General features: G+C 39.5%; 1 protein-coding gene across 16 annotated transcripts in view; it reads left to right on the forward strand.

Moving 5' to 3' along the window:
• PPP3CB (protein phosphatase 3 catalytic subunit beta) overlaps nt 1-21948 on the forward strand; it is a 58750-nt gene that overhangs the window by 2251 nt on the left and 34551 nt on the right. For 8 of the 16 annotated variants that reach the window (XM_024253303.3, XM_024253305.3, XM_024253304.3 and 5 more), the window contains exons 2-4: nt 14223-14423; nt 15118-15242; nt 18717-18828. In XM_024253303.3, the coding sequence (XP_024109071.1) occupies nt 14223-14423; nt 15118-15242; nt 18717-18828 (438 nt within the window). Of the gene's footprint in view, nt 1-13330; nt 13517-14222; nt 14424-15117; nt 15243-18716; nt 18883-21948 lie in introns of those variants that run through there. The other 8 variants (XM_063727341.1, XM_063727342.1, XM_024253298.3 and 5 more) reach the window with 2 other exon arrangements.

The following is a 21948-nucleotide window of genomic DNA, read 5'->3' on the forward strand; positions in this document are numbered from 1 at the left end:
ATATAGAAAATTATAGTTAAATAAAACTCATGGTTATCATATTTCTTGTGCTTCATTGTGCCCTCTTCATAGAGACAACTTTCATTTCTTTATGGAATTTGTTAACCAGTTGGAATGCCTGTATGGATTATATGTTTTAAAATTGTGTGTAACAGACTAATTTGCACTGCGCATGGAGTCTCCTGCATTTACTGGGAAATTCACCTTTCTTACAGATCCAGAAATTCACTTTTAAATTTCATCTTCAGGATTCTTCCTTGTCTTTTATTCAGTAATTATACTATAATGTGATACCTGATGTTAGAAAATACTGGTTGCCTGCAGATAAATGATGATAAATGATGTGAGTTCAGCTTAAGTTTAACTTGTTAAAATCCAAATTTCTTTTAAGTCCACAATGTGGTGGTAGTTTTGTATCCATACATTTTCATAGTAGTGATATTATGGAGACTATCTGTTGGCATTGAATGCAAGTAGTCTTTTTCTCCCTGGAACTTCTTTTTTTTTTTTTTGAGACGGAGTTTCACTCTTGTTGCCCAAGTGGAGTGCAATGGCACGATCTTCACTCACTGCAACCTCTGCCTCCTGGGTTCAAGCGATTCTCCTGCCTCAGCCTCCCGAGTAGCTGGGATTACAGTGCCACCATGCCCGGCTAATTTTTTTATTTTTTAGCAGAGACGGAGTTTCACCATGTTGGCCAGGCTGTTCTCAAACTCCTGACCTCATGATCCTCCCACCGTGGCCTCCCAAAGTGTTGGGATTACAGGCGTGAGCCACCGCTCCCGGCCTGACTCCCCGGAACTTCTTAGTGTCAAAATTGTATACTCTATGCTTGTAGTCATAAGGCCTACATTTTATGGTCATGTAGGTTTTTAAGGGTATATAGGTCTTTCTGTGTTTAAGATCAGATACCTGAAATTCACTTTTTTGTGAAGTTTGGGAGCTTAGAATACTGTAGGTGATTCATATGTAAATGTGATGAGCTTATCACTAAAATGATTAGTGGTAATTCCATGTCATAGATGATGGGTCATTAGGTTTTTGGTTGATTAAATTCAGTTCTGAGCCTACTCCAGCTGCTGGCTCAAGTCAAATTATTTCTCTGTTTGAAAGTTGATCTAACCCACCTGATTAAGCAAGATGGCATATACCCTTTTAATTATATTCTATTAAGCATTCTTTAGCTATGTAGGAAATAAGAAAGTGGAAAAAAATTAGGAAAAATATCTAACCATATCTGCATGTGTGCTTTCTTACCACATCAGCAAAGCTGGTATAGGTAATTAAAGCACAAAATCCTGAATTTATATATATTGCTTTCCCTCCTTCCCACAAAGTTTACTTGACCTGAATTGCCCAGATACCTCCTTTTTTCCCCAGATACTTAAAAAATGTACTTTTTGCTTTGTATACCAGGTTCTAGATTTGTAAAGCTGGATTGTCTCTTGAGATTAGCAAGACTGTTAGTATTAATAAAAAATTCACATTTTTACTTAGAGAGCATTGTCAGTATTGGGTATATGTTCATTTTAGCACCTACAATGTGAGTCATTTTCTTAACATTATTTTATTTCATGGATTATAGTAACCTCAAATTATCAGACTTTCAGATTGAACCAAAATGCTGAATTTATGTGTTTTAATTTTTTTTAAGCTAAAGTATTTCTGATTGACAACCTTAGAATTCATTTGGATTTTGTTGCCAGTTGCCCTGCTTATAAATCTGAAGTCATTTGGCTAAAGTGTTTTCTAGTAGCTTTGCTTTAGGAGGATTACTTATTATTTGTTTATTTATTTATTTATTTATTTTTTGAGATGGAGTTTTGCTCTTTTTGCCTAGGCTGGAGTGCAATGGCGCAATCTCGGCTCACTGCAACCTCCACCTCCTGGGTTCAAACGATTTTCCTGCCTCAACCTCCCGAGTAGCTGGGATTACAGGCATGCGCCACCATGCCCGGCTAATTTTGTATTTTTAGTAGAGACGAGATTTCTCCATGTTGGTCAGGCTGGTCTCGAACTCCTGACCTCAGGTGATCTACCCACCCCGGCCTCCCAAAATGCTGGGATTACAGGCATGAGCCACCGTGCCTGGCCAGATTACTTATTTTCAGATAACCCATATAGCCTTGGTGTGACATAGCTACTTCAGTGTTTCTTGCTAGTTCTATTTCATTATATTTTAAAGCAGCTTGAATTTTAATTTTTGTTTACAAAGTCTATTTTGTGGACTTATCTGTAAAAAGAACTCCTAGAAATTATTTTTCTTTTACTTTCCACTCTCATTACTGTTAACCATACTAAAATAAATCTTCAGGCCAGACGCAGCAGTAGTTCATGCCTGTAATCCCAGCACTTTGGGAGGCCGAGGCGGGGGGATCACTTGAGGTCAGGAGTTTGAGACTAGCCTGGCCAACATGGTGAAACCCCATCTCTACTAAAAATACAAAAATTTGGCTGGGCACAGTGGCTCATGCCTATAATCTCAGCACTTTGGGAGGCTGAGGCAGGCGGATCACGAGATCAGGAGTTCGAGACCAGCCTGACCAACATGGTGAAAACCCGTCTCTACTAAAAATACAAGAATTAGCCTGGTGTGGTGGTGCACGCCTGTAATCCCAGCTACTCGGGAGGCTGAGGCAGGAGAATCACTTGAACCTGGGAGGTGGAGATTGCAGTGAGCCGAGATCATGCCACTGCACTCCAGCCTGGGTGACAGAGCAAGACTCTGTCTCAAAAAAAAAAAACAAAAAAAAAAAACAACCAAACAAACAAAAATTAGCAGGGTATGGTGGCACGCACCTGTAATCCTAACTACTTGGGAGGCTGAGGCAGGAGAATCACTTGAACCTGAGAAGTGGAGGCTGCAGTGAGCCGAGATTGTGCCACTGCACCCCGTCTGGGTGACAGAGCGATATTCCATCTCAAATAAATAAAAATAAATAAATAAAATAAATCTTCAGTACCATGTGTCCTAGTGAAAGCAAAGGAACAGAAAGAGAGAGAGAAAAAGAGAGTGTGAGGGGATGGGATGAGAGGGAGAGGGAGAGGGAACACTATGGTAACAAGTTATCTTAAAAGGAAAATGCCAAGTTGGAAATACAGCTGCTCAGTAGTGAGGCAAAAGCTTCAGGTTCCAGAGCTATTGAATGAATTGGCAAGAGTTGTAAGGAAAAGTTTGGTAAAAGGACCTTGATTTATTAAACAAAGCGTGCCAATCATATGACTTCATTTCACCATAAAAAATGTTTTTTATACACAGAGATGAAATAAGCTGAAGCTAATTGGGCATCGTCTGTGTATGGTATATAAAATTTATTTTGGAACATCACAGTCGTGAAATAGCAAATATTTATTAAATGTCTGCTGTATCACAAAACTGTAGGAGAACAACAAAAGTATAAAATATAAAATACAGACTTGGTTCATGAATAAATATTCATGAAAAATTAACAACATATGTCATAAGGACAGGTATAGTTAATAATTGCCAGGTAAGTTGCTGAGCCAGCAAGTTGTCAGTTCAAAGGAGGTAGTGATGACTCTGGACTGGAATGGTCTAGGAAGGGCTTGTATAGAAGCAAAGGGGCCTTGAAGGATGGTTAGGATTAAAATAGAGGATTGGGACCATTTATTTGTGCAGTGTTTACTGAGTACCAGCTTTGTACCAGGCATTGTGCTAGGCATTGATGATACAGAAGTGAATAGGATATTAAGTAAGATAGATTCTCTTGTGGTGCCGGCATTCTAGTGGGGGAGACACTATTATAAATAAATAATGTAATGAATTTGGTACAAAGCACTACTGGAGCTGTAAAGAAGGGATTGGCTATCTTACTTTGAGGGAAAGCATCACTGAGAGGATAATGTTTCGAGGTAGTCCTTGAAGGATGAGTAGAATTTCACCAGAAAGTGGGGCTAGAGTAGGGAAAACAGAAGCAGAAAGGCATGGAGTTTGAAAAAAGCATGAAATGTATGGCAAAAGTATGTGAAGTGCTTGGCAAGGAGTGACAGGAATGAAGTTAAAAAGGATCTTTTGTGTTACAAGTTGAGGAGCTAAAACTTAAGCTATTAAGCAGTATAGCAGTATATAGTTCCTGGATGATTAAAAGCACAAGCTCTGGAGTCAGACTGCCTGGGTTTGAATCCTAGCTCTACCACTTAATAAATAACCTTCTTGCCATGGACAAGATACTTAACATCTCCAAGCCTTAATTTTCTTATCTGTAAAGTAGAGCTAATAAAATCTTATTATAGGGTTTTTGGAGAATTAATAGAGACCGTGCATATAAAGTAGGTACCACAGTTCCTGGCCTGGCACATGGTAAGTACTCAACCAATGGTAACCATCACCATTATTATTATTATTATTATGGAAGGTTTTAAAGTAGAATAGTGACCCAGTATCTTGTTTTTTGATGGCTAATTCTGGCCATATTGTGTGCAACAAATTATTGGAGGGCGAGAAGCTTAAAGCAGGTTGTCTAGTTAGAAGATTAATGGAGTAGTCCAAGTGAGGGATGACGAAGGCATGAAAAACTAGATGTGACACAAATTCCTACTAATATTAGAAGGTAAGTATATTGGATGAGTGATTGAGTATGGAAGTGAAATAGGTGAGCAACAGTTTTTTAGGAAACAATAATCAGAATAATTTTGCTTTAGGGCTAGATTAAGTTGGGCAGTTGTAGTTAGATGCAAAGATGGGAATGATATGTAAAAGACTGAGAATGGTTAAATTGAGAAGAACCTTGAAAATAAGATCCAAGGTTTTCTTTTTCTTTATTCTTTAGTCATTAAGAAACTACCCCAAGTTTTTGAGTAGGTTAATTTACTACTTTGTTCAGTCAAAGAGGAAGAAGAGATTTTCTAGTAAATGATAAGAACTTGAACTAGTATTGCAACAATGGAGATTTAAGAAAATTGAATTTGAAGAATCAATAGGACTTAGAGTTCAGAAAGAGAACAATGACATTAAGTGTGAGTGATAGAGAATGGTGATACCTTAACAGGTGTAAGCCAGGAAGGGGAGCCAATTTTGAGGGAAAGGTATATTTAAAGAACCACCACAAATTAAAAGAGACCCAATGGATACCTTGAAATTTTGAAGACAATGCTGTTGGATTTATTGAATCTTTCCTTAAAGCATGTGGCCAATCCATACTTCTACTCCTGGCAAGCAAATGGTTATATCATTCTTCATGATGAGGCTTTTTTTTTTTTTTTTTTTTTAAACCTCAAGACAGGATCTTGCTCTGTCACCCAGGCTGTAGTGCAGTGCCATGATCATAGCTCACTGCAGGTTCAAACTTCTGGGCTCAAGCGATCCCCCAACTCAGCCTCCCAAGTAGCTGGGACTACAGGCACACACCACCATGCCTGGCTAATTTTGTTTATTTTTTATGGAGACAGAGGTCTCGCTGTGTTGCCCAGATTGGTCTCAAATTCCTGGTCTCCAGTGATTGTCCCGCCTTGGCCTCCCAAAGTGCTGCAGTTACAGGTGTGAGCCACCACGCCCAGCCATGATCAGCCTTTTGATGTCTCCTTTTGTCAAAAGAAAATTGTCATTGTGTTGGTATAAAGACATATGATACAGGAGCAGCATTCTGAAGACTTCAACTATGGCTCTACTTCTTAATAGTGAAACCCCTGGAGAAGCAACTTAATGTCTCTGAACCTGTTATCTATCATTTGTGAAATGGAGATAAAACTTACCTGACCCTAACCCCAGCACTTTGGGAGGTGGTGGCGGGCAGATCACTTGAGGTCATATGTTCGAGACCAGCCTGGCCAACATGGTGAAACCTCATCTCTATTAAAAATATACTAATTAGCCGGGTGTGATGGTGGGCGTCTGTAATCCCAGCTACTCGAGAGGCTGAGATGGGGAGAATCGCTTGAACCTGGGAGGCAGAGGTTGCCGTGAGCTGAGATCTCACCGTTGCACTCCAGCTGGGGCAACAGAGCGAGACTCTGTTGGGGGGAAAAAAAAAAAAAAAAAAACCTTGCCTGACCAAACTCACAGGATGTTCCTGGGAATCATATAGGATTATGTATGTGAAAGTACTTGGTCAACTATGAATAAAACACTATAAATATATTGTCATTGCTACATAAATTAGTGTCGTTAAACAAGTATTTTGGAAACTATAATCATTAATTCTGTAAACATTTCTTAATACCTATGTTTTTCCTGTTTGGTTTTTTTTTTGGTTTTGGTTTTTTTTTTGAGATGGAGTCTCACTCTGTTGCCCCGGCTGGAGTGCAGTGGCATGATCTCGGCTCACTGCAACCTCTGCCTCCCAGGTTCAAGCAACTCCTGCCTCAGCCTCCCAAGTAGCTGGGATTATAGGCATCTGTCACCACGCCCCACTAATTTTTGTATTTTTAGTAGAGACGGGATTTCGCCATGTTGGCCAGGCTGTTCTCAAACTCCTGACCTCAAGCGAGATACCCTCCTCAACCTCCCAGAGTACTGGGATTACAGGCATGAGCCACTGCACCTGGCCAGTTCTTAAGTTTTAGATAGGTTATCACATAGACATTGATGATGGTGGAACTTAGAATGGATAAGACTTGTGGGCCAGAAACTTGAGCTTATGATGACTAGTTTTTTTTGTTTTTTTTTCTTTGGAGAGAAAGTCTCACTCTCGCCCAGGCTGGAGTACAGTGGCCCAGTCCTGGCTTACTACAACCTCTGCTTCCCAGGTTCAAGCAATTCTTGTGCCTTAGCCTCCCCAGTAGTTAGGATTATAGGCGCCCGTCACCATGTCCGGCTAATTTTTTTATTTTTAGTACCAATGTGTTTCACCATGTAGGCCAGGCTGGTCTGAAACTCCTGACCTCAGGTGATCCACCCACCTCGGCCTCCCAAAATGCTAGGATTATAGATGTAAGCCACCGCACCCAGCCTGTGATTAGTTTAATAGATAGCAGGGACAAGGGTAAACTAGCCAGAAGGCATGAATCTCAAAGGAGGAGGCATTTTTTTTCCCCTTAGTGGAGAGATGATGTTGGAAGTGCTAATGGGGAGCTAAGAGAATGCTGAAGCCTCCACTGGGATTAGTGGAATGTGGAAAAATGAGCACCATCCACTTTGAAAAAAGAATTTGAGAAGTGTTGTCCTTCAGGAGACCCAAAATGTAATTAAACTAGAGAGATGACGACAGTATTCTGTGTAGAGCTAAAGAACAGAGAGGCCAGGCACGGTGGCTCACGCCTGTAATCCCAGCACTTTGGGAGGCTGAGGTGGGTGGATCACCTGAGGTCAGGAGTTCAAGACCAGCCTGACCAACATGGAGAAACCCCCGTCTCTACTAAAAATACAAAATTAGCCAGGCGTGGTGGCGCGTGCCTGTAATCCCAGGTACTTGGGAGGCTGAGGCAGGAGAATCGCTTGAACCTGGGAGGCAGACGTTGCGGTGAGCTGAGATTGCACCATCACACTCCAGCCTGGGCAGCAAGAGCAAAACTCCATCTCAGGAAAAAAAAAAAAAAACCAGTCTGGCCAACATCATGAAACCCCGTCTCTACTAAAACTACAAAAAATTGGCTGGGCGCGGTGGCTCACGCCTGTAATCCCAGCACTTTGGAAGGCTGAGGCAGGCGGATCACGAGGTCAAGGGTTCGAGTCCAGCCTGGCCAACATGGTGAAACCCCGTCTCTACTAAAAATACAAAAATTAGCCGGGCATGGTGGTGCACACCTATAATCCCAGCTGCTCAGGAGGCTGAGGCAGGAGAATCGCTTGAACCTGGGAGGCAGAGGTTGCAGTGAGCTCATATTGCGCCACTGCACTCTAGCCTGGGCAACAGAGCGAGACTGCATCTGAAAAAAAAATATATATATATACACACACGCACACGCACACGCACGCGCACGCGCACGCACACACACACAATTACAGCCGGGTGTGGTAGTGTGTGCCTGTAGTCTCAGCTACTTGGGAGGCTGAGGCAGGAGAATTGCTTGAACCTGGGAGGCGGAGGTTTCAGTGAGCTGAGATCGTGCCACTGCACTCCAGTCCTGGTGACGATGCGAGACTCTGCCAAAAAAACCAAAAAAAAAAGAGATTGTGTGTAGGGGTTGTGGGATAGATTAAAACAAAATCTTATAATAGGAATTCTGAAGGCCTCAATGAAAAGGATGGAGGGAGAACAGCAAGAAGGACATTTTACGAGGGAAAGAAATACAGAGAAAAATTTAGAAGTGTAGATGTAGAGACTGTATTTTGGATAGTTGCCAAGGATGGCAATGATGGGAAGCATGATGAGATTAACTGACCTTAGGCATCTGAATGATACTTTGGAGTCAAGTTATTCACTTGGCACGGACTGTACCCCCATTGAAGTTAGAGGCCTCATAGGTCTAAGAGGGCAGTCCTTGCTTAGAATTGGGGAACAGGTTCAGTTAATTCTCAGGTTTCCTTGCCCAGTGGTAGAAACAGTAAGAAGATCTCTGTACCACCACCCCCTTTTTCCCAATTCCTGATCAGTCTGTGTTCTTGGTTTATTTTTCCAACTTCCTAAATTACAATGTTTTTCAGTCCTTGTTTTTTTAGCCACCATACATTAAATGTGAGTGAAAATAACTTGCGAATATTATTGGTTACTGTATAGATGTGCCCTTCATGTCAAAATTTGGATAAAAGGAAGATTTTCAACAGAACAGTTTGGTCAAAATGAATGTTACCAAATCAAGATTTTTAGGTTTTGAGGAGATTTTGTAGCTCTCTTTTTTGTTTGGTTGGTTTATTTTTTTGAGATGGAGTTTTGTTGTCACCCAGGCTGGAGTGCAGTGGCATGATCTCGGCTCACTGCAACCTCCCGCCCCCCAGGTTCAAGCGATTCTCCTGCCTCAGCCTCCTGAGTAGCTGGGATTACAGGCGTGCGCCACCATGCCCGGCTAATTTTGGGGTTTTTAGTAGAGACGAGGTTTCACCACGTTGGCCAGGTTGGTCTCGACCTCCTGACCTCAGGTGATCCACCTGCCTCGACGTCCCAAAGCGTTGGGATTACAGGCGTGAGCCACCACGCCCGGCAGATTTTGTAGCTCTTTAGGTTGTTCCAACAAATCCTCTATTATTAGCCATTTCAGTTGTTGACTATTTATATTGCATTTATATACATTTGTTTTCTGGTTTTTCCCTGTCGCAAATATAGAAAAGTAAGGAAACATAGTCTGAAAATTAGGAGAAAAAAGTATATATGGAGGCGAAAGAAAAAACTCTGGAAAAGTAGAAATAGGCCGGGCGTGGTGGCTCATGCCTGTAATCCCAGCACTTTGGGAGGCTGAGGCGGGCGGATCACGAGGTCAGGAGATTGAGACCATCCTGGCGAACACTGTGAAACCCCATCTCTACTAAAAATACAAAAACATTCGCCGGGCGTGGTGGCGGGCGCCTGTAGTCTCAGCTACTCGGGAGGCTGAGGCAGGAGAATGGCATGAACCCAGTGGGCGGAGCTTGCAGTGAGCAGAGATCAGGCCACTGCACTCCAGCCTGGGCAACAGAGCGAGACTCCGTCTCAAAAAAAAAAAAAGTAGAAATAATTGGCTGAAGATGAATTAGAAATGAAAAAGCAAAACCTTTAAAAAGCCTGAAAACTATATGGAAATGCTTTAAAATGCTTTAGGAGTTGCAAAACAAAGTAGTAGTTGATAATTAATTTTTTTTTTTTGAGATAGAGTCTCTATTGCCCAGGCCGGAGTTCAGTGGCACGATCTCAGCTCACTACAACCTCCACCCCACCAGGTTCAAGCGATTCTTGTGCCTCAGCCTCCCAAGTAGCTGGGACTACAGGCGTGACACCATGCCTGGCTAATTTTTGTATTTTTAGTAGCGATGGGGTTTCACCACGTTGGCCAGGATGGTCTTGAACTCCTGACCACAAGTGATTTACCTGCCTTGGCCTCCCAAAGTGCTGGGACTACAGACATGAACCACCCCACCTGGCCAGAGAATTAATTTTTGATGAAAAAAAATTTTAACTCTCTATTGAGCAACTTATTTTAGGCCAAATTCTATTTGGACAGTTATCTTTTGCCCCCTCAGGTCTCCTGCTGAAGCTCCTTTCTCCACTTGCGAAACAACACTATACATGCCTTTTTTCTCTTATTTGCTGATAAATTAAAATTTATTTTATTTTTATTTTTTATTTTTAGACGGAGTTTTGCTCTGTCTCCCAGGCTGGAATGCACTGGCATGATCTCGGCCCACTGCAACCTTCACCTCCACGGTTCAAGCGATTCTCCTGCCTCAGCCTCCTGAGTAGCTGGGACAACAGGCATGTGGCCACCATGCTTGGCTAATTTTTTGTGTTTTTAGTAGAAATGGGGTTTCACCATGTTGGCCAGGCTGGTCTTGAATTCCTGACGTCAAGTGATCCACCCGCCTCAGCCTCCCAAAGTGTTGAGATTACAGGGGTGAGCCTCTGCGCCCAGCCAAAACATACTCATTTGAAACTACCTATTTTTATTTTCAGTGTTATGTTAACATTGATTCCCTATAGCTTTCATCTACCTTTACTCATGAGTAGGTGACGTTTTTCTACCACTTAACCTGTACACATTTTAAAAAAGCTGTCCCAGCTGGTTTTGAAATGTAGAAGTGTGCCTTGAGTTGAAAAATAAATAGGAAAGTACAGGTCTTTAGATAACTAACTGTGGCATGAAGTCAATTTATACTTTTTTTTTCAGGTAAATACATTATAGTTCTTCAGTGTGACTTGAAGTAGAGCATTCACAGTGTGCATGAAAACATGCAGTACCACTTGTGTCTGGCAGAGGGGGAAGTAGGGAGTGGTCTCATAGGTGGATTTTTAGGAAGTTCTATGTTTTGAACAGAATTCAGCAATTAGTGGAATTATGTTGTTGGTTGTTAGGAAGTATATATCATCTAGGCCAGGCGCAGTGGCTGACGCCTGTAATCCCAACACTTTGGGAGGCCAAGGCAGGTGGATCACCTGAGGTTAGGAGTTTGAGACCAGCCTGGCCAACATGGTGAAACCCTATCTCTACTAAAAATACAAAGATTAGCCGGGTGTGGTGGTGGGTGCCCGTAATCCGAGCTACTTGGGAGGCTGAGGCAGGAGAATTGCTTGAACCCAGGAGGTGGAGGTTGTAGTGAGCCAAGATCTCGCCACTGCATTCCAGCCTGGGAGACGAGTGAGACTCTGTCTCAAAATAAGTAAATAAATAGGAAATATTCATCACGTAGAACACAGCTTTTTTTTCGAGACTGAGTCTCAGTCTGTCGCCAGGCTGGAGTGCAGTGGCACGATCTTGGCTCACTGCAACCTCTGCCTCCTGGGTTCAAGTGATTCTCCTGCCTCAGCCTCTCGAGTAGCTAGGACTACAGGCGTGCACCACCACACCCAGCTAATTTTTGTATTTTTAGTAGAGACGGGGTTTCACCATGTTGACCAGGGTGGTCTTAAAATCTTGACCTCATGATCTGCCCGCCTTGGCCTTCCAAAGTGCCGGGATTACAGGCGTGAGCCACTGCACCCAGCCAGAACGCAGCATCTTAAATAGTGTTTCTTTTCCCAAGTAGAGTGCTAAAAAAAAAAAAAAAAAATTCTCTGACCTGATGAAAAAACGGATTCTATCTTGATCTCAGAAATTTGTGTTTATTAGTAAGAGCTATTTAACCTTCTCATTTTTATAATGTCCCAAAAGTAACACTTGATTTATTTAGTAATCAATTCATTAAAAATGTTTATTTTTTAAACAATTACTCTACCATGAGGGCAAATTTGGTTATAGCATATATAATGGTTTGTTTAATCTTTGGTTGGTAAAAACATTCTTTGAGGCTTTTATTTTATTAGAATCTTGACATGCTATATTTGGGGGTAAAATATATTTTAATGCCTTATTCTAGATGAGTAAAAAGTAATGGTAATACATCTTTCTTGTGAAGTGAAAATAAACAAGGTCCAGTTTTATTTTACTAGATAGCAAATACATAAAAAAGAGGGATTAGTGATTTCAGTCTTTTAGAAATGGTTGGCATCTCTCTGCCTTAGTTCTTACCTCACTTGTAAAGGATTGAGTTCTCCTTAATGTTTTCTCCTGGTATGAGAATGTGGTTATATTCTTTCTTAGGTAATTGATATGAATCTTACCTAGTTTTTTTTTTTTTTTTTTTAGTTTAAGTTGAAATGTAAAGGAGCAGTTGGTTCTGTACATTTCCAAGCTTCTCTGTAATAATTGATAATTACAATGATGACCCTAAAGCATCAGGAAAATACTGTATACCATATGCTCAGATATATATATATATATTTGATGGAGTCTCACTCTGTCAGCCAGGCTGGAGTGCAGTGGTGTAGTCTAGGCTCACTGCAACCTCCGCCTCCCCGGGTTTAAGTGATTCTCCTGTGTCACCCTCTCGAGTAGCTGGGACTACAGGCATGCACCACCATGCCTAGCTAATTTTTTTGTTTTTAGTAGAGATAGGGTTTTACCATGTTGGCCAGGCTGCTCTTGAACTCCTGACTTCAAGTGATCCACTGTCCTTGGCCTCCCAAAGTCTAGGATTTCAGGTGTGAGTCACTGCACCCGGCCTATTTTTCTTAAAAAAATAAAATAAAATAAAATAAATCTGGAAAGAGGGCGCTGCCTTACATTTCAGTCTATATTTATTAGACTCCTAATGTACATTTCTCTCTCACTTTCTTTATTTTGAAAAACAAAGCACTATTTAGTAAAGAGCCTGAAACTGCTTCAGTCCAAGCTGATTTTGAGTGCATAAAGATTTACTTGTTGGATTCAGTAAAAAAGGAATAAGAAAAACTTACTATATAGTAATTTTTCCTAGGTATATGACCTCAAAATTGTGCTTAGATGCCATTGAAATAGACGTTCATGTTTTCCATTCCACTCAACAAATATCACTTAAAAACAGTACAGTTGGTGATTTCTTACAGAAATCATAAATATGTACTGCAGAGTGAAAAAACCAACTACTTAACCATGACGAAATGGGAACTTTTGGTTAAATGTGTAGGGATAGGCCAGGTGCAGTGGCTCATGCCTGTAATCCCAGAACTTTGGGAAGCCAAGGCAGGCAGATCACCTGAGGTCAGGAGTTCGACACCAGCCTGGCCAACATGGTGAAACCCGGTCTCTACTAAAAATACAAAAATAAGCTGGGCATGATGGCGGATGCCTGTAATCCCACCTACTCGGGAGGCTGAGGCAGGAGAATCCCTTGAACCTGGGAGGCGAAGGTTGCAGTGAGCCGAGTTCACGCCACTGCATTCCAGCCTGGGCGACAGAACAAGACTCCGTCTCAAAAAAAAAAAAAAAAAATTACAGGGATAAATTTGCAGTGATAACATTTTACACATATGCAAAAACTGCTGTATCTCAAACAGTTTAGATGGAAATGAATATGATTTGCTTTCAGAATGTGTGTGAGGTGACTCAGAAAGTGACTCCAATGATAAGGAATGCACTGGTTTCGAATATACGCATAAAGATTTTGAATGAAAGTGTTTGTGAAACATTAAGTAAGGTAGGAGAAAAATCAATATTTTGAAATTATGATTTATTATTTTAAGCCTACTAAATTAATTTGCATTTCAGAAGTAGACATCTCGTGTTTGGTCTATATCTCTAAAAGTGCATAATCAAGTTGGTCAGAAAACATTGTTTTTATGTTCTTATTATAAAGGAACACGGTAAATCACCGTTTCTTTCTAGTTAGGCTTATTTGGTATTAAAGTGTTGTGGGGTTTTTTTTGAGATGGTGTCTCGCTGTGTTGCCCAGGCTGGTCTCCAATTTCTGGCCTCAAGTGATCCTCCTGCCCCAGCCTACCAATTAGTCATGATTACAGACATGCTTCACTACTCACAGCGTTAAATTGTATTTATTGTACTTCATTTAAGGTAAAGAATATCTAATACTATAATACAATATTTTGAGAGTTCTGCCTAAAGATGTTTTGGCTTAAACAAAAAAGTTTTGGTTATCCTGAAAGAACTTAATTTTGTGAGACAACTCATTTCTCTAATAATTCTTAACAGAGAACATGTTAGTATAAATAGCTTTAAAAGTGGTATAATTTGCTTACTATTTAGAAAAACACTTCTACCCAATAAATGAAGAAGAAAGAAAAATCCCTGCTTTACAATTTTTACTCTTATCTAGATCCAATTATTAGTTTTTAAGTTAATGTATTTTTGGTGACTTATTTTTTATTAATTAAAAACATTTGCAGCTGTCCCTTTCCCCCCAACACATCGCTTGACATCTGAAGAAGTATTTGATTTGGATGGGATACCCAGGGTTGATGTTCTGAAGAACCACTTGGTAAAAGAAGGTCGAGTAGATGAAGAAATTGCGCTTAGAATTATCAATGAGGGTGCTGCCATCCTTCGGAGAGAGAAAACCATGATAGAAGTAGAAGCTCCAATCACAGGTAAGCTTATTCATGTTTTGGGTATTATTTTTATTATGTCATTATTTAGTTGCCTGGATTTACAACTTACTGTTTTCAGTGATAGTGTATGCTAAATCAATATTACTCGGGCATTATCTTGAATTTCAAATTATTTTCCATACTTAAAAATGATTGCCTGTTTTCAGTGAATAGACATGATTCTAAATAATCTGAGTGTAGAAGTTAGTCTAATATGCTTTTGTGAAGGTTTCATCAATTGTGTTGACCATACTTCAATTTGATCAATACTTACTTTGCTTTCAATTGTTAGGGTCAAATACCTTGATGTAATATCAGATACCAAAAGTGACCATTTAGAGAGCAACAGAAAGTATTGAGTTAGAATGGATATTTTAACTGCCACCATTGTAATTTTGTCATCTTGAAACTTAAAACACATCCTTGGAGTCCTAGAGACGATCTTTATAAATGTAGATTTCAGTTTGTCACTGACCACAAATTTCGTTATTTCTGTTACATCTTTTTCTAGATCTTGAGCACATGAACACTTGGTTACACATCATCCTAATCGTGACTCTTCATAGACTACTTCCTTCTCAGACATTTCTTGATAGCATTTGTACTATGTCTTATGTAAAATACGTTTTAACTTAAGTAAAATTTGTTGTTTTAGAGATTTTTTTTCCCTTGTCTAATAATATTCTTGTTTCAGTGTGTGGTGACATCCATGGCCAATTTTTTGATCTGATGAAACTTTTTGAAGTAGGAGGATCACCTGCTAATACGCGATACCTTTTTCTTGGCGATTATGTGGACAGAGGTTATTTTAGTATAGAGGTAATAATCATAAATTGTCATTTGATTTACTGTTAAGTGTTAACATAGATGCTTTCCCTTAATCTTAGTTTTTACAAGTACCTGTGTTAGGTTTTTTTAATAACTCTGCATATTCTGAAGTTTTTATGAAAAGCTACTATTTGTTCCTGTTCTGTCTTTCAAACAATTCAAATAAATTTCTTTGTGTAACTCTGTTTATATAATTATAATTGCCATTTTTTTCCCAGTGGAATTTATGAGCAGACTGAGGGGTCTTTATTGCCCTGTTAACTAGTGGCCTTAAAAAGTTAGTGCTATTTATGTCGCTTGCCCCTAAAGGAATTAAACCATGTGAAAACAGATTACTTGAATTCTGTCTGATTAAATAAAGTATATTGTGATTTTTTTATTGCTTGAGCCCCAGTGCTTCTGTTTCTCCTTGTGTAGCTATTAAGACTCAACTATATCCTATGGAATCTTTGTGTATTTGGAAAGTAGTAATTTGTTTTTAAAAACTTGAGGCATTAAAATGACTTTTTGATTATCACTTAACAGTAGATGGTTCCTTTTGCTCCTTTTTCTTTTTTCTTCTTCTTTTTTTTGAGACAGGGTCTTACTCTGTGGCCCATGCTGGAGTACAGTGGCACCAGCATGGCTCAATGTAGCCTTGACCTCTTGGGCTCGAGGGATCCTTCTGTCCCAGTCTCTCAAATAGCTGGGACCACAGGTGCACACCACCATGCCTAGACTAATTTTTAATTTTTTTGTAGCAATGGAGTTTCCTATGTTGCCCAGGCTGGTCTTGAACTCCTGGGCTCAAGTGATCCTCCTGCCTTGGACTCCTAAAGTATTGAGATTACAGATGTGAGCCACGTTGCCCTGCCATCTTTTTAAATTATATAAATAAAATTCAGTAAATGTAGAACAATATGTATTTTCCAATATATATATTTTCTTTCTTTTTTTTAATGAAAAGGGGATCATATTATAATATTGTCTGTAACTTGCTTTTTCATATATCCCTACACCAAATATCTTTCCAAGTCAGTAAATATAAACTTGTAGCATCATTTTAATATCTGCGTTGTTTTCCATCTAATAAACAAACCATAATTAATTAATTCCTTGTTGTTAGACACTGAAGATTTTCCCAGTTTTTTTCCTTTACAAATGATGCTTTAATGAGTCATATTATTCATACGTCTTTACATACTTGCCTGATTATTTTTGTAGGACAGATTCCTAGAGGTAGAATTGTGGGGTCAAATTTCTACCAATAGATACCTGTGTTGCACATTTAATATGTTCTAAGCATGTTCTAGGCACTGAAGACATATCGATTAATCCTCACAATAATATTAATGAGGTAAGTACTGTTGTTTTATTCATTTTATAGATGAGGAACCTGAGGCTTAGAGAGGTTAAGTAACTTGCCCAAGGTATTGTTAGTAAACAGCATAGCCAGGCAATGTGACTCCCAGCATATGCTTTTAACCACCTTTCCTAGTAGATACTGAAACCTTACCTGGTGAATTTACGTTGGTTACTGTTATTTATATCTCCTTCTCCAGTGTTTCCAATATACCTTTTTTTCTGAGGTGTGCTAGGATTCTCAGAGTGGAAGGAAGTTCTAGACTCTGTCCGTCCTGCTTCCCTTAGGAATTTTGCTATTTTGAGTTCTTCTTCCTCCTGCTGATAGTTGATTATTAGCCTCGTCAACTTTTCCCAAATTATCACAGGGCTTCAGGCAAATCAGAAAATGGCCCATCTTAACAAAAAAATTTCAGGCATTTGACCAAAACAATAAAATAAACAGTTTTATGAAGCTTATTTGGTAACTAAGTTGGTGTGCATGTCCTTGTGTAAGATTGTTTTGTAGCTGACTCTTTTTTTTTTTTTTAATTGAGATGGACTCTCACTCTGTCACCCAGGCTGGAGTGTAGTGGCGTGATCTCGGCTCACTGCAACCTCTGCCTTCCAGGTTCAAGAGATTCTCCTGCCTCAGCCTCCCAAGTAGTTGGGATTACAGGTGCCCACCACCACTCCCGGCTAGTTTTTGTATTTTTAATAGAGATGGGGTTTCGCCATGTTGGTCAAGCTGGTCTGGAACTCCTGACCTCAGGTGATCTGCCTGCCTTGGCCTCCCGAAGTGCTGGGATTACAGGCGTGAGCCACCGCACCTGGATGTAGCTGACTCTTTCAATACATTTTGTTGTTATAAAAGGAACATAACAAAGAATCAAAATAAGCATTGAGAACAGATTATTTCCCTGATTTTATTACTTTTTTCCCTTTTGAATAAAATGAAGGGTGTGAATAGTTACGTTTAAATATACCTTAATTTATTAACAATAAAGTTTGGTTGGGTGTGGTGGCTCACACCTGTAATCCCAGCACAGGTTGGCCAAGTCAGGCAGATTGCTTGAACCTAGGAGTTCAAGACCAGCCAGGGAAACATGGTGAAACCCTGTCTCCACAAAAAAATACAAAAACTTAGCTGGGCCTGGTGGCATGTGCCTGTAGTCCCAGCTGCTGAAGAGACTGAGGTAGGAGGATTTCTTGAGCCCAGAAGGTCGAGGCTGCAGTGAGCAGTAATTGTGCCATTGCACTCCAACCTGGGTGACAGTGAGACCTTGTCTCTAAAAATAAAAAAGTTTGTTTTTTCTTTTTGCATATGATTATATAAACCATGCTTATTTCCATATCAAATAGTTCTTGCTTTTTTAAGCAAATAGGTAAAATGTGAGTCTCTTTCTTATGTTAAATCTATTTAGAGAATAGTATCTGCTATAATGTTTAATAATATTTTTATTTGAAAAATTATATTTGCATTGAATTAGTTCAGATAATAAGCACTTACCATCTGTAAGGCAATATTCATAATCAATGAAACAAACATAAAACATGGACCTTCCCTTCATGGGCAGCATGGCATAATGCTTAAGATCAGAGGATCAGAATCCTATCTCCATCAGTTAGAAGTTTTGTGGTTTTGGACAAGTTACTTAAGATCTTTGCTTCAGTTTCTCATTTGTAAAATAAAGATGATATTACATACTTCATAGTGTTGTTTGAGGAATAAATTAGGGGAATTAATTATATAGTGCTTCACATATTGTAAGTACTTAATAAATGTTAGCTGCTGTTATTTTGACAGTATTATTTTATTTACTAATATGCATCTGTAGACCAGTGTGCTAATTGTTTTTATATTGGGCAGTCTATAAACCCAAAGTAATTAAATAGATTGTTTGACTCATTCATTCAACAAATATTTATTGCTCTTCTCCTATTTGCTAGGTACTTTTCTGGGAGTGGAGAATCAAAAGTGAATAAGATGACAAAATCTGTGATTTTGTGGTACTTATATTTTAGTAAGGGACAAAGAAAGATAATAGAGGATGGTAAGGGTAATAGAGGAAAAGGAGCAAAGATCAAGCAGCTTCATTAAACAAAAATACAAGATAAATTCATTAGAAAAATTTTCTTTTGCAGTGTGTCTTATATTTATGGGTTCTGAAGATTCTATACCCAAGCACATTATTTCTTCTGAGAGGCAACCATGAATGCAGACACCTTACTGAATATTTTACCTTTAAGCAGGAATGTGAGTACTGCCAGGAGAAATGTTTTCACTTCCTCAGTATTCTTTTGGACTTAAGTGAGTAGTAAGAGTTTTGAAGACTTTACAGTGCAACATGTAAGGACAGATTTCATGTCCACACATAAAGCTTTGAGGACAGTTGTCAAGCACTCTCTGGTGTTTAATGTATTAAGAAGTTTTTGGTGGGGCATGGTGGTTCACGCCTGTAATCTCAGCAGTTTGGGAGGCCCAGGCAAGGGGATTGCCTGAGCTCAGGAGTTGGAGACCAGCCTGGCCAACATGGTGAAACCCCATCTCCACCAAAAATACAAAAAAAAAAAAATTAGCTGGGTGTGGCGGCACACTCTTGTAGTCCCAACTACTCAGGAGGCTGAGGTGGGAGGATCTCTTGAGCCTGGGAATCAGAGGCTGTAGTGAGCTGAGATTATGCCACTGCACAGACAATTGCCTGGGCAATAGAGTCAGACCCTGTCTCAAAAAAAAAAAAAAAAAAAAGAAGTTTTCATTTCAGAATTTCCTATTATGTTTAACTTTTACAAACATACTTAGAGTTTTATATATAAGTTTTAATGTTAAAATTAATTTTTCTAAGCCGCATACGGTGGCTCACGCTTGTAATCCCAGCACTTTGGGAGGCCGAGGCGGGCGGATCACCTGAGGTCAGGAGTTCGAGACCAGCCTGGCCAACATGGCGAAACCCCATCTCTACTAAAAATACAAAAATTAGCCAGGCGTGATGACATGTGCCTGTAATCCCAGGTACTCAGGAGGCTGAGGCAAGAGAATCACTTGAACCTGGGAGGCGGAGGTTGCAGTGATCCAAGATCGCACCATTGTACTCCAGCCTGGGCAACAAGAGCGAAACTCTGTCTCAGGAAAAAAAAAATGTATATATTTTTTCTAACAGGAAAAAATAAAAACCAAAAGAAAAAAATGTTATTTTGCATTGGAGATTTTTGTCCTTCAATCTTGAGGCATTCCTGTGAGGAAACCTACAAATTGTTTATCTTGTTACCATTGCAGATCATTTGAATCATGCTATTAATGATTGAAATTCTTCTTAAATTTTTTTTGTTTTTTTTATATCATTGTTTTAAGACTAGTCAGGTACAGTTGGTGAAATTCTTAACCTGCAATGTTTATCTCCTTTCTCTCTCAAATTATTACAGCAATGGTAATCTAATACCTGTAAGTAACCATATGTTACAGAACAAGATTAGGCCTTTTTCACACCTCAAACCTTTGTGCTTTTTTATTATTTTTATTATATTTATTTTTTTTGAGACAGTCTCGCTCTGTCGCCCTGGCTGGAGTGCAGTGGTACAATCTCGGCTCACAGCAACCTCCTCATCCCGGGTTCAAGCATTCTCCTGCCTTAGCCTCCCAAGTAGCTGAAATTACAGGCATGCGCCACCACGCCCTGCTAATTTTTGTATTTTTAGTAGAGGTGGGGTTTCACCATGTTAGCCAGGCTGGTCTCTAACTCCTGACCTCAAGTAATCCACCTGCCTCGTCCTCCCAAAGTGCTGGGATTACAGGTGTGAACCACCGCATCTGGCCTGCCTTTGTGCTTTTTAAGTTAATATTTATGACTGTATTAAGTAGAGTTAAACTCTAAAAGCAGAAATAATTTCAACGTTTTGAGACTCAAAACATGATCCAATAAAGGTCATATTAAGTAGAGACTTGCAGCAAAAGGAGAAAAATACAGTGATGGGTAGTGGCAGAAGTGGCATACTCATAACTTCAAGGATCAGGCAGTTAACCTAAATGAGTAAGATAAGACCTGGAAAGTGCATGCTTGACCTAAAAGCAGTCGAATTAGAATTTTTATTAAACCACAGTGCTAGAAAACAGAGTCGTTAGCACACTACCAGTTTAGAATCTCTGGTTGCTGGATATATATATGGTTTTTTAAATATTTGAATATTACAGTATTAAAACAGGAAATAGGAACTAAGTTCTTTTTCTTTGCCTAGATAAATAACAAACCACCTACCAAAATCTCATCAAAACCAAAATAGGAATTTAAAGTTGTAAAGGAGCAAATGAAAGTGCATGATATCTCTCTAAAAGTAAATGATAGTTTGATTTGGTAGAGTTTTGTCTTTCTTGTGTTTCTGTATTGGCTTCCTGCTTCACTGCCCATTTTAAAGTATTCATTGTAGACAAGAGGAACCCCTCAGCTTTTCTGACATGAGCATGCTATTATCTTTTATTTTTCAGAAAAATTTGATGAACCTTGAATTTTGTTGTGATGATGTAGTCATCTTGCCTGTAATAAGAATAAAGTAGTCATTGACTCTTAGAATAAAATAAAGCAAGTATTAAAATGATTTTAACCTCAAGTACAGTTCTAATTTTGCCTTATTTGGCCGATAAAGGTGAAGGGTTGAGCTGTTTTTAAGAGATTTCTTTCTTTCTTTTCTTTTTTTTTTTTGAGACAGAGTCTTGCTCTGTTGCCCAGGCTGGAGTGCAAGTGGCACGATCTCGGCTCACTGCAGCCTCCACCTCCTGGGTTCAAGTGATTCTTGTGCCTCACCCATTGAGTCTCTGGGATTACAGGTGCACACCACCATGCCTGGCTAATTTTTGTATTTTTAGTAGAGACAGTGTATTTTTAGTAGAGACAGTCTGGCCATGTTGGCCAGACTGGTCTTGAACTCCTGGCCTCAAGCGATCTGCCTGCTTTGGCCTGTCAAAGTGCTGGGATTACAGGAGTGAGCCACCGTGCCTGGCCTGTTTTTAGAGATTTGACTTACTTATTTTTAACAATACTTGATGACTTTTCTGTCATCCAAAATAATTTTAGAGAGCAAATATTTTGCTTCATGAGACATAACATCATCGAGAATAATTTTAGAGAGAGCAAATATTTTGTCTTCATAAGACTGATAACATTGCATATTTTTGTTGATTCTTATAGGGGAAGATGGTTTCCTTAAAAAAAATTGTGTGCAGTAAGATTTATTCTCTGTGGTATTTACTTCTGTGACTTTTGACACTGCATAGAGTTGCCCACTACCACTATCATGATACAGAAAAGTTTTATCATGCCATAAGTTCTCTCTTGCTACCTTTTTATAGTCACCCCTTCACTCACTCTGAAGCCCTGGCCACCAC

Source organism: Pongo abelii, chromosome 8 (assembly GCF_028885655.2).
Source record: "Pongo abelii isolate AG06213 chromosome 8, NHGRI_mPonAbe1-v2.0_pri, whole genome shotgun sequence".
Taxonomy (NCBI): Eukaryota; Metazoa; Chordata; class Mammalia; order Primates; family Hominidae; genus Pongo; species Pongo abelii.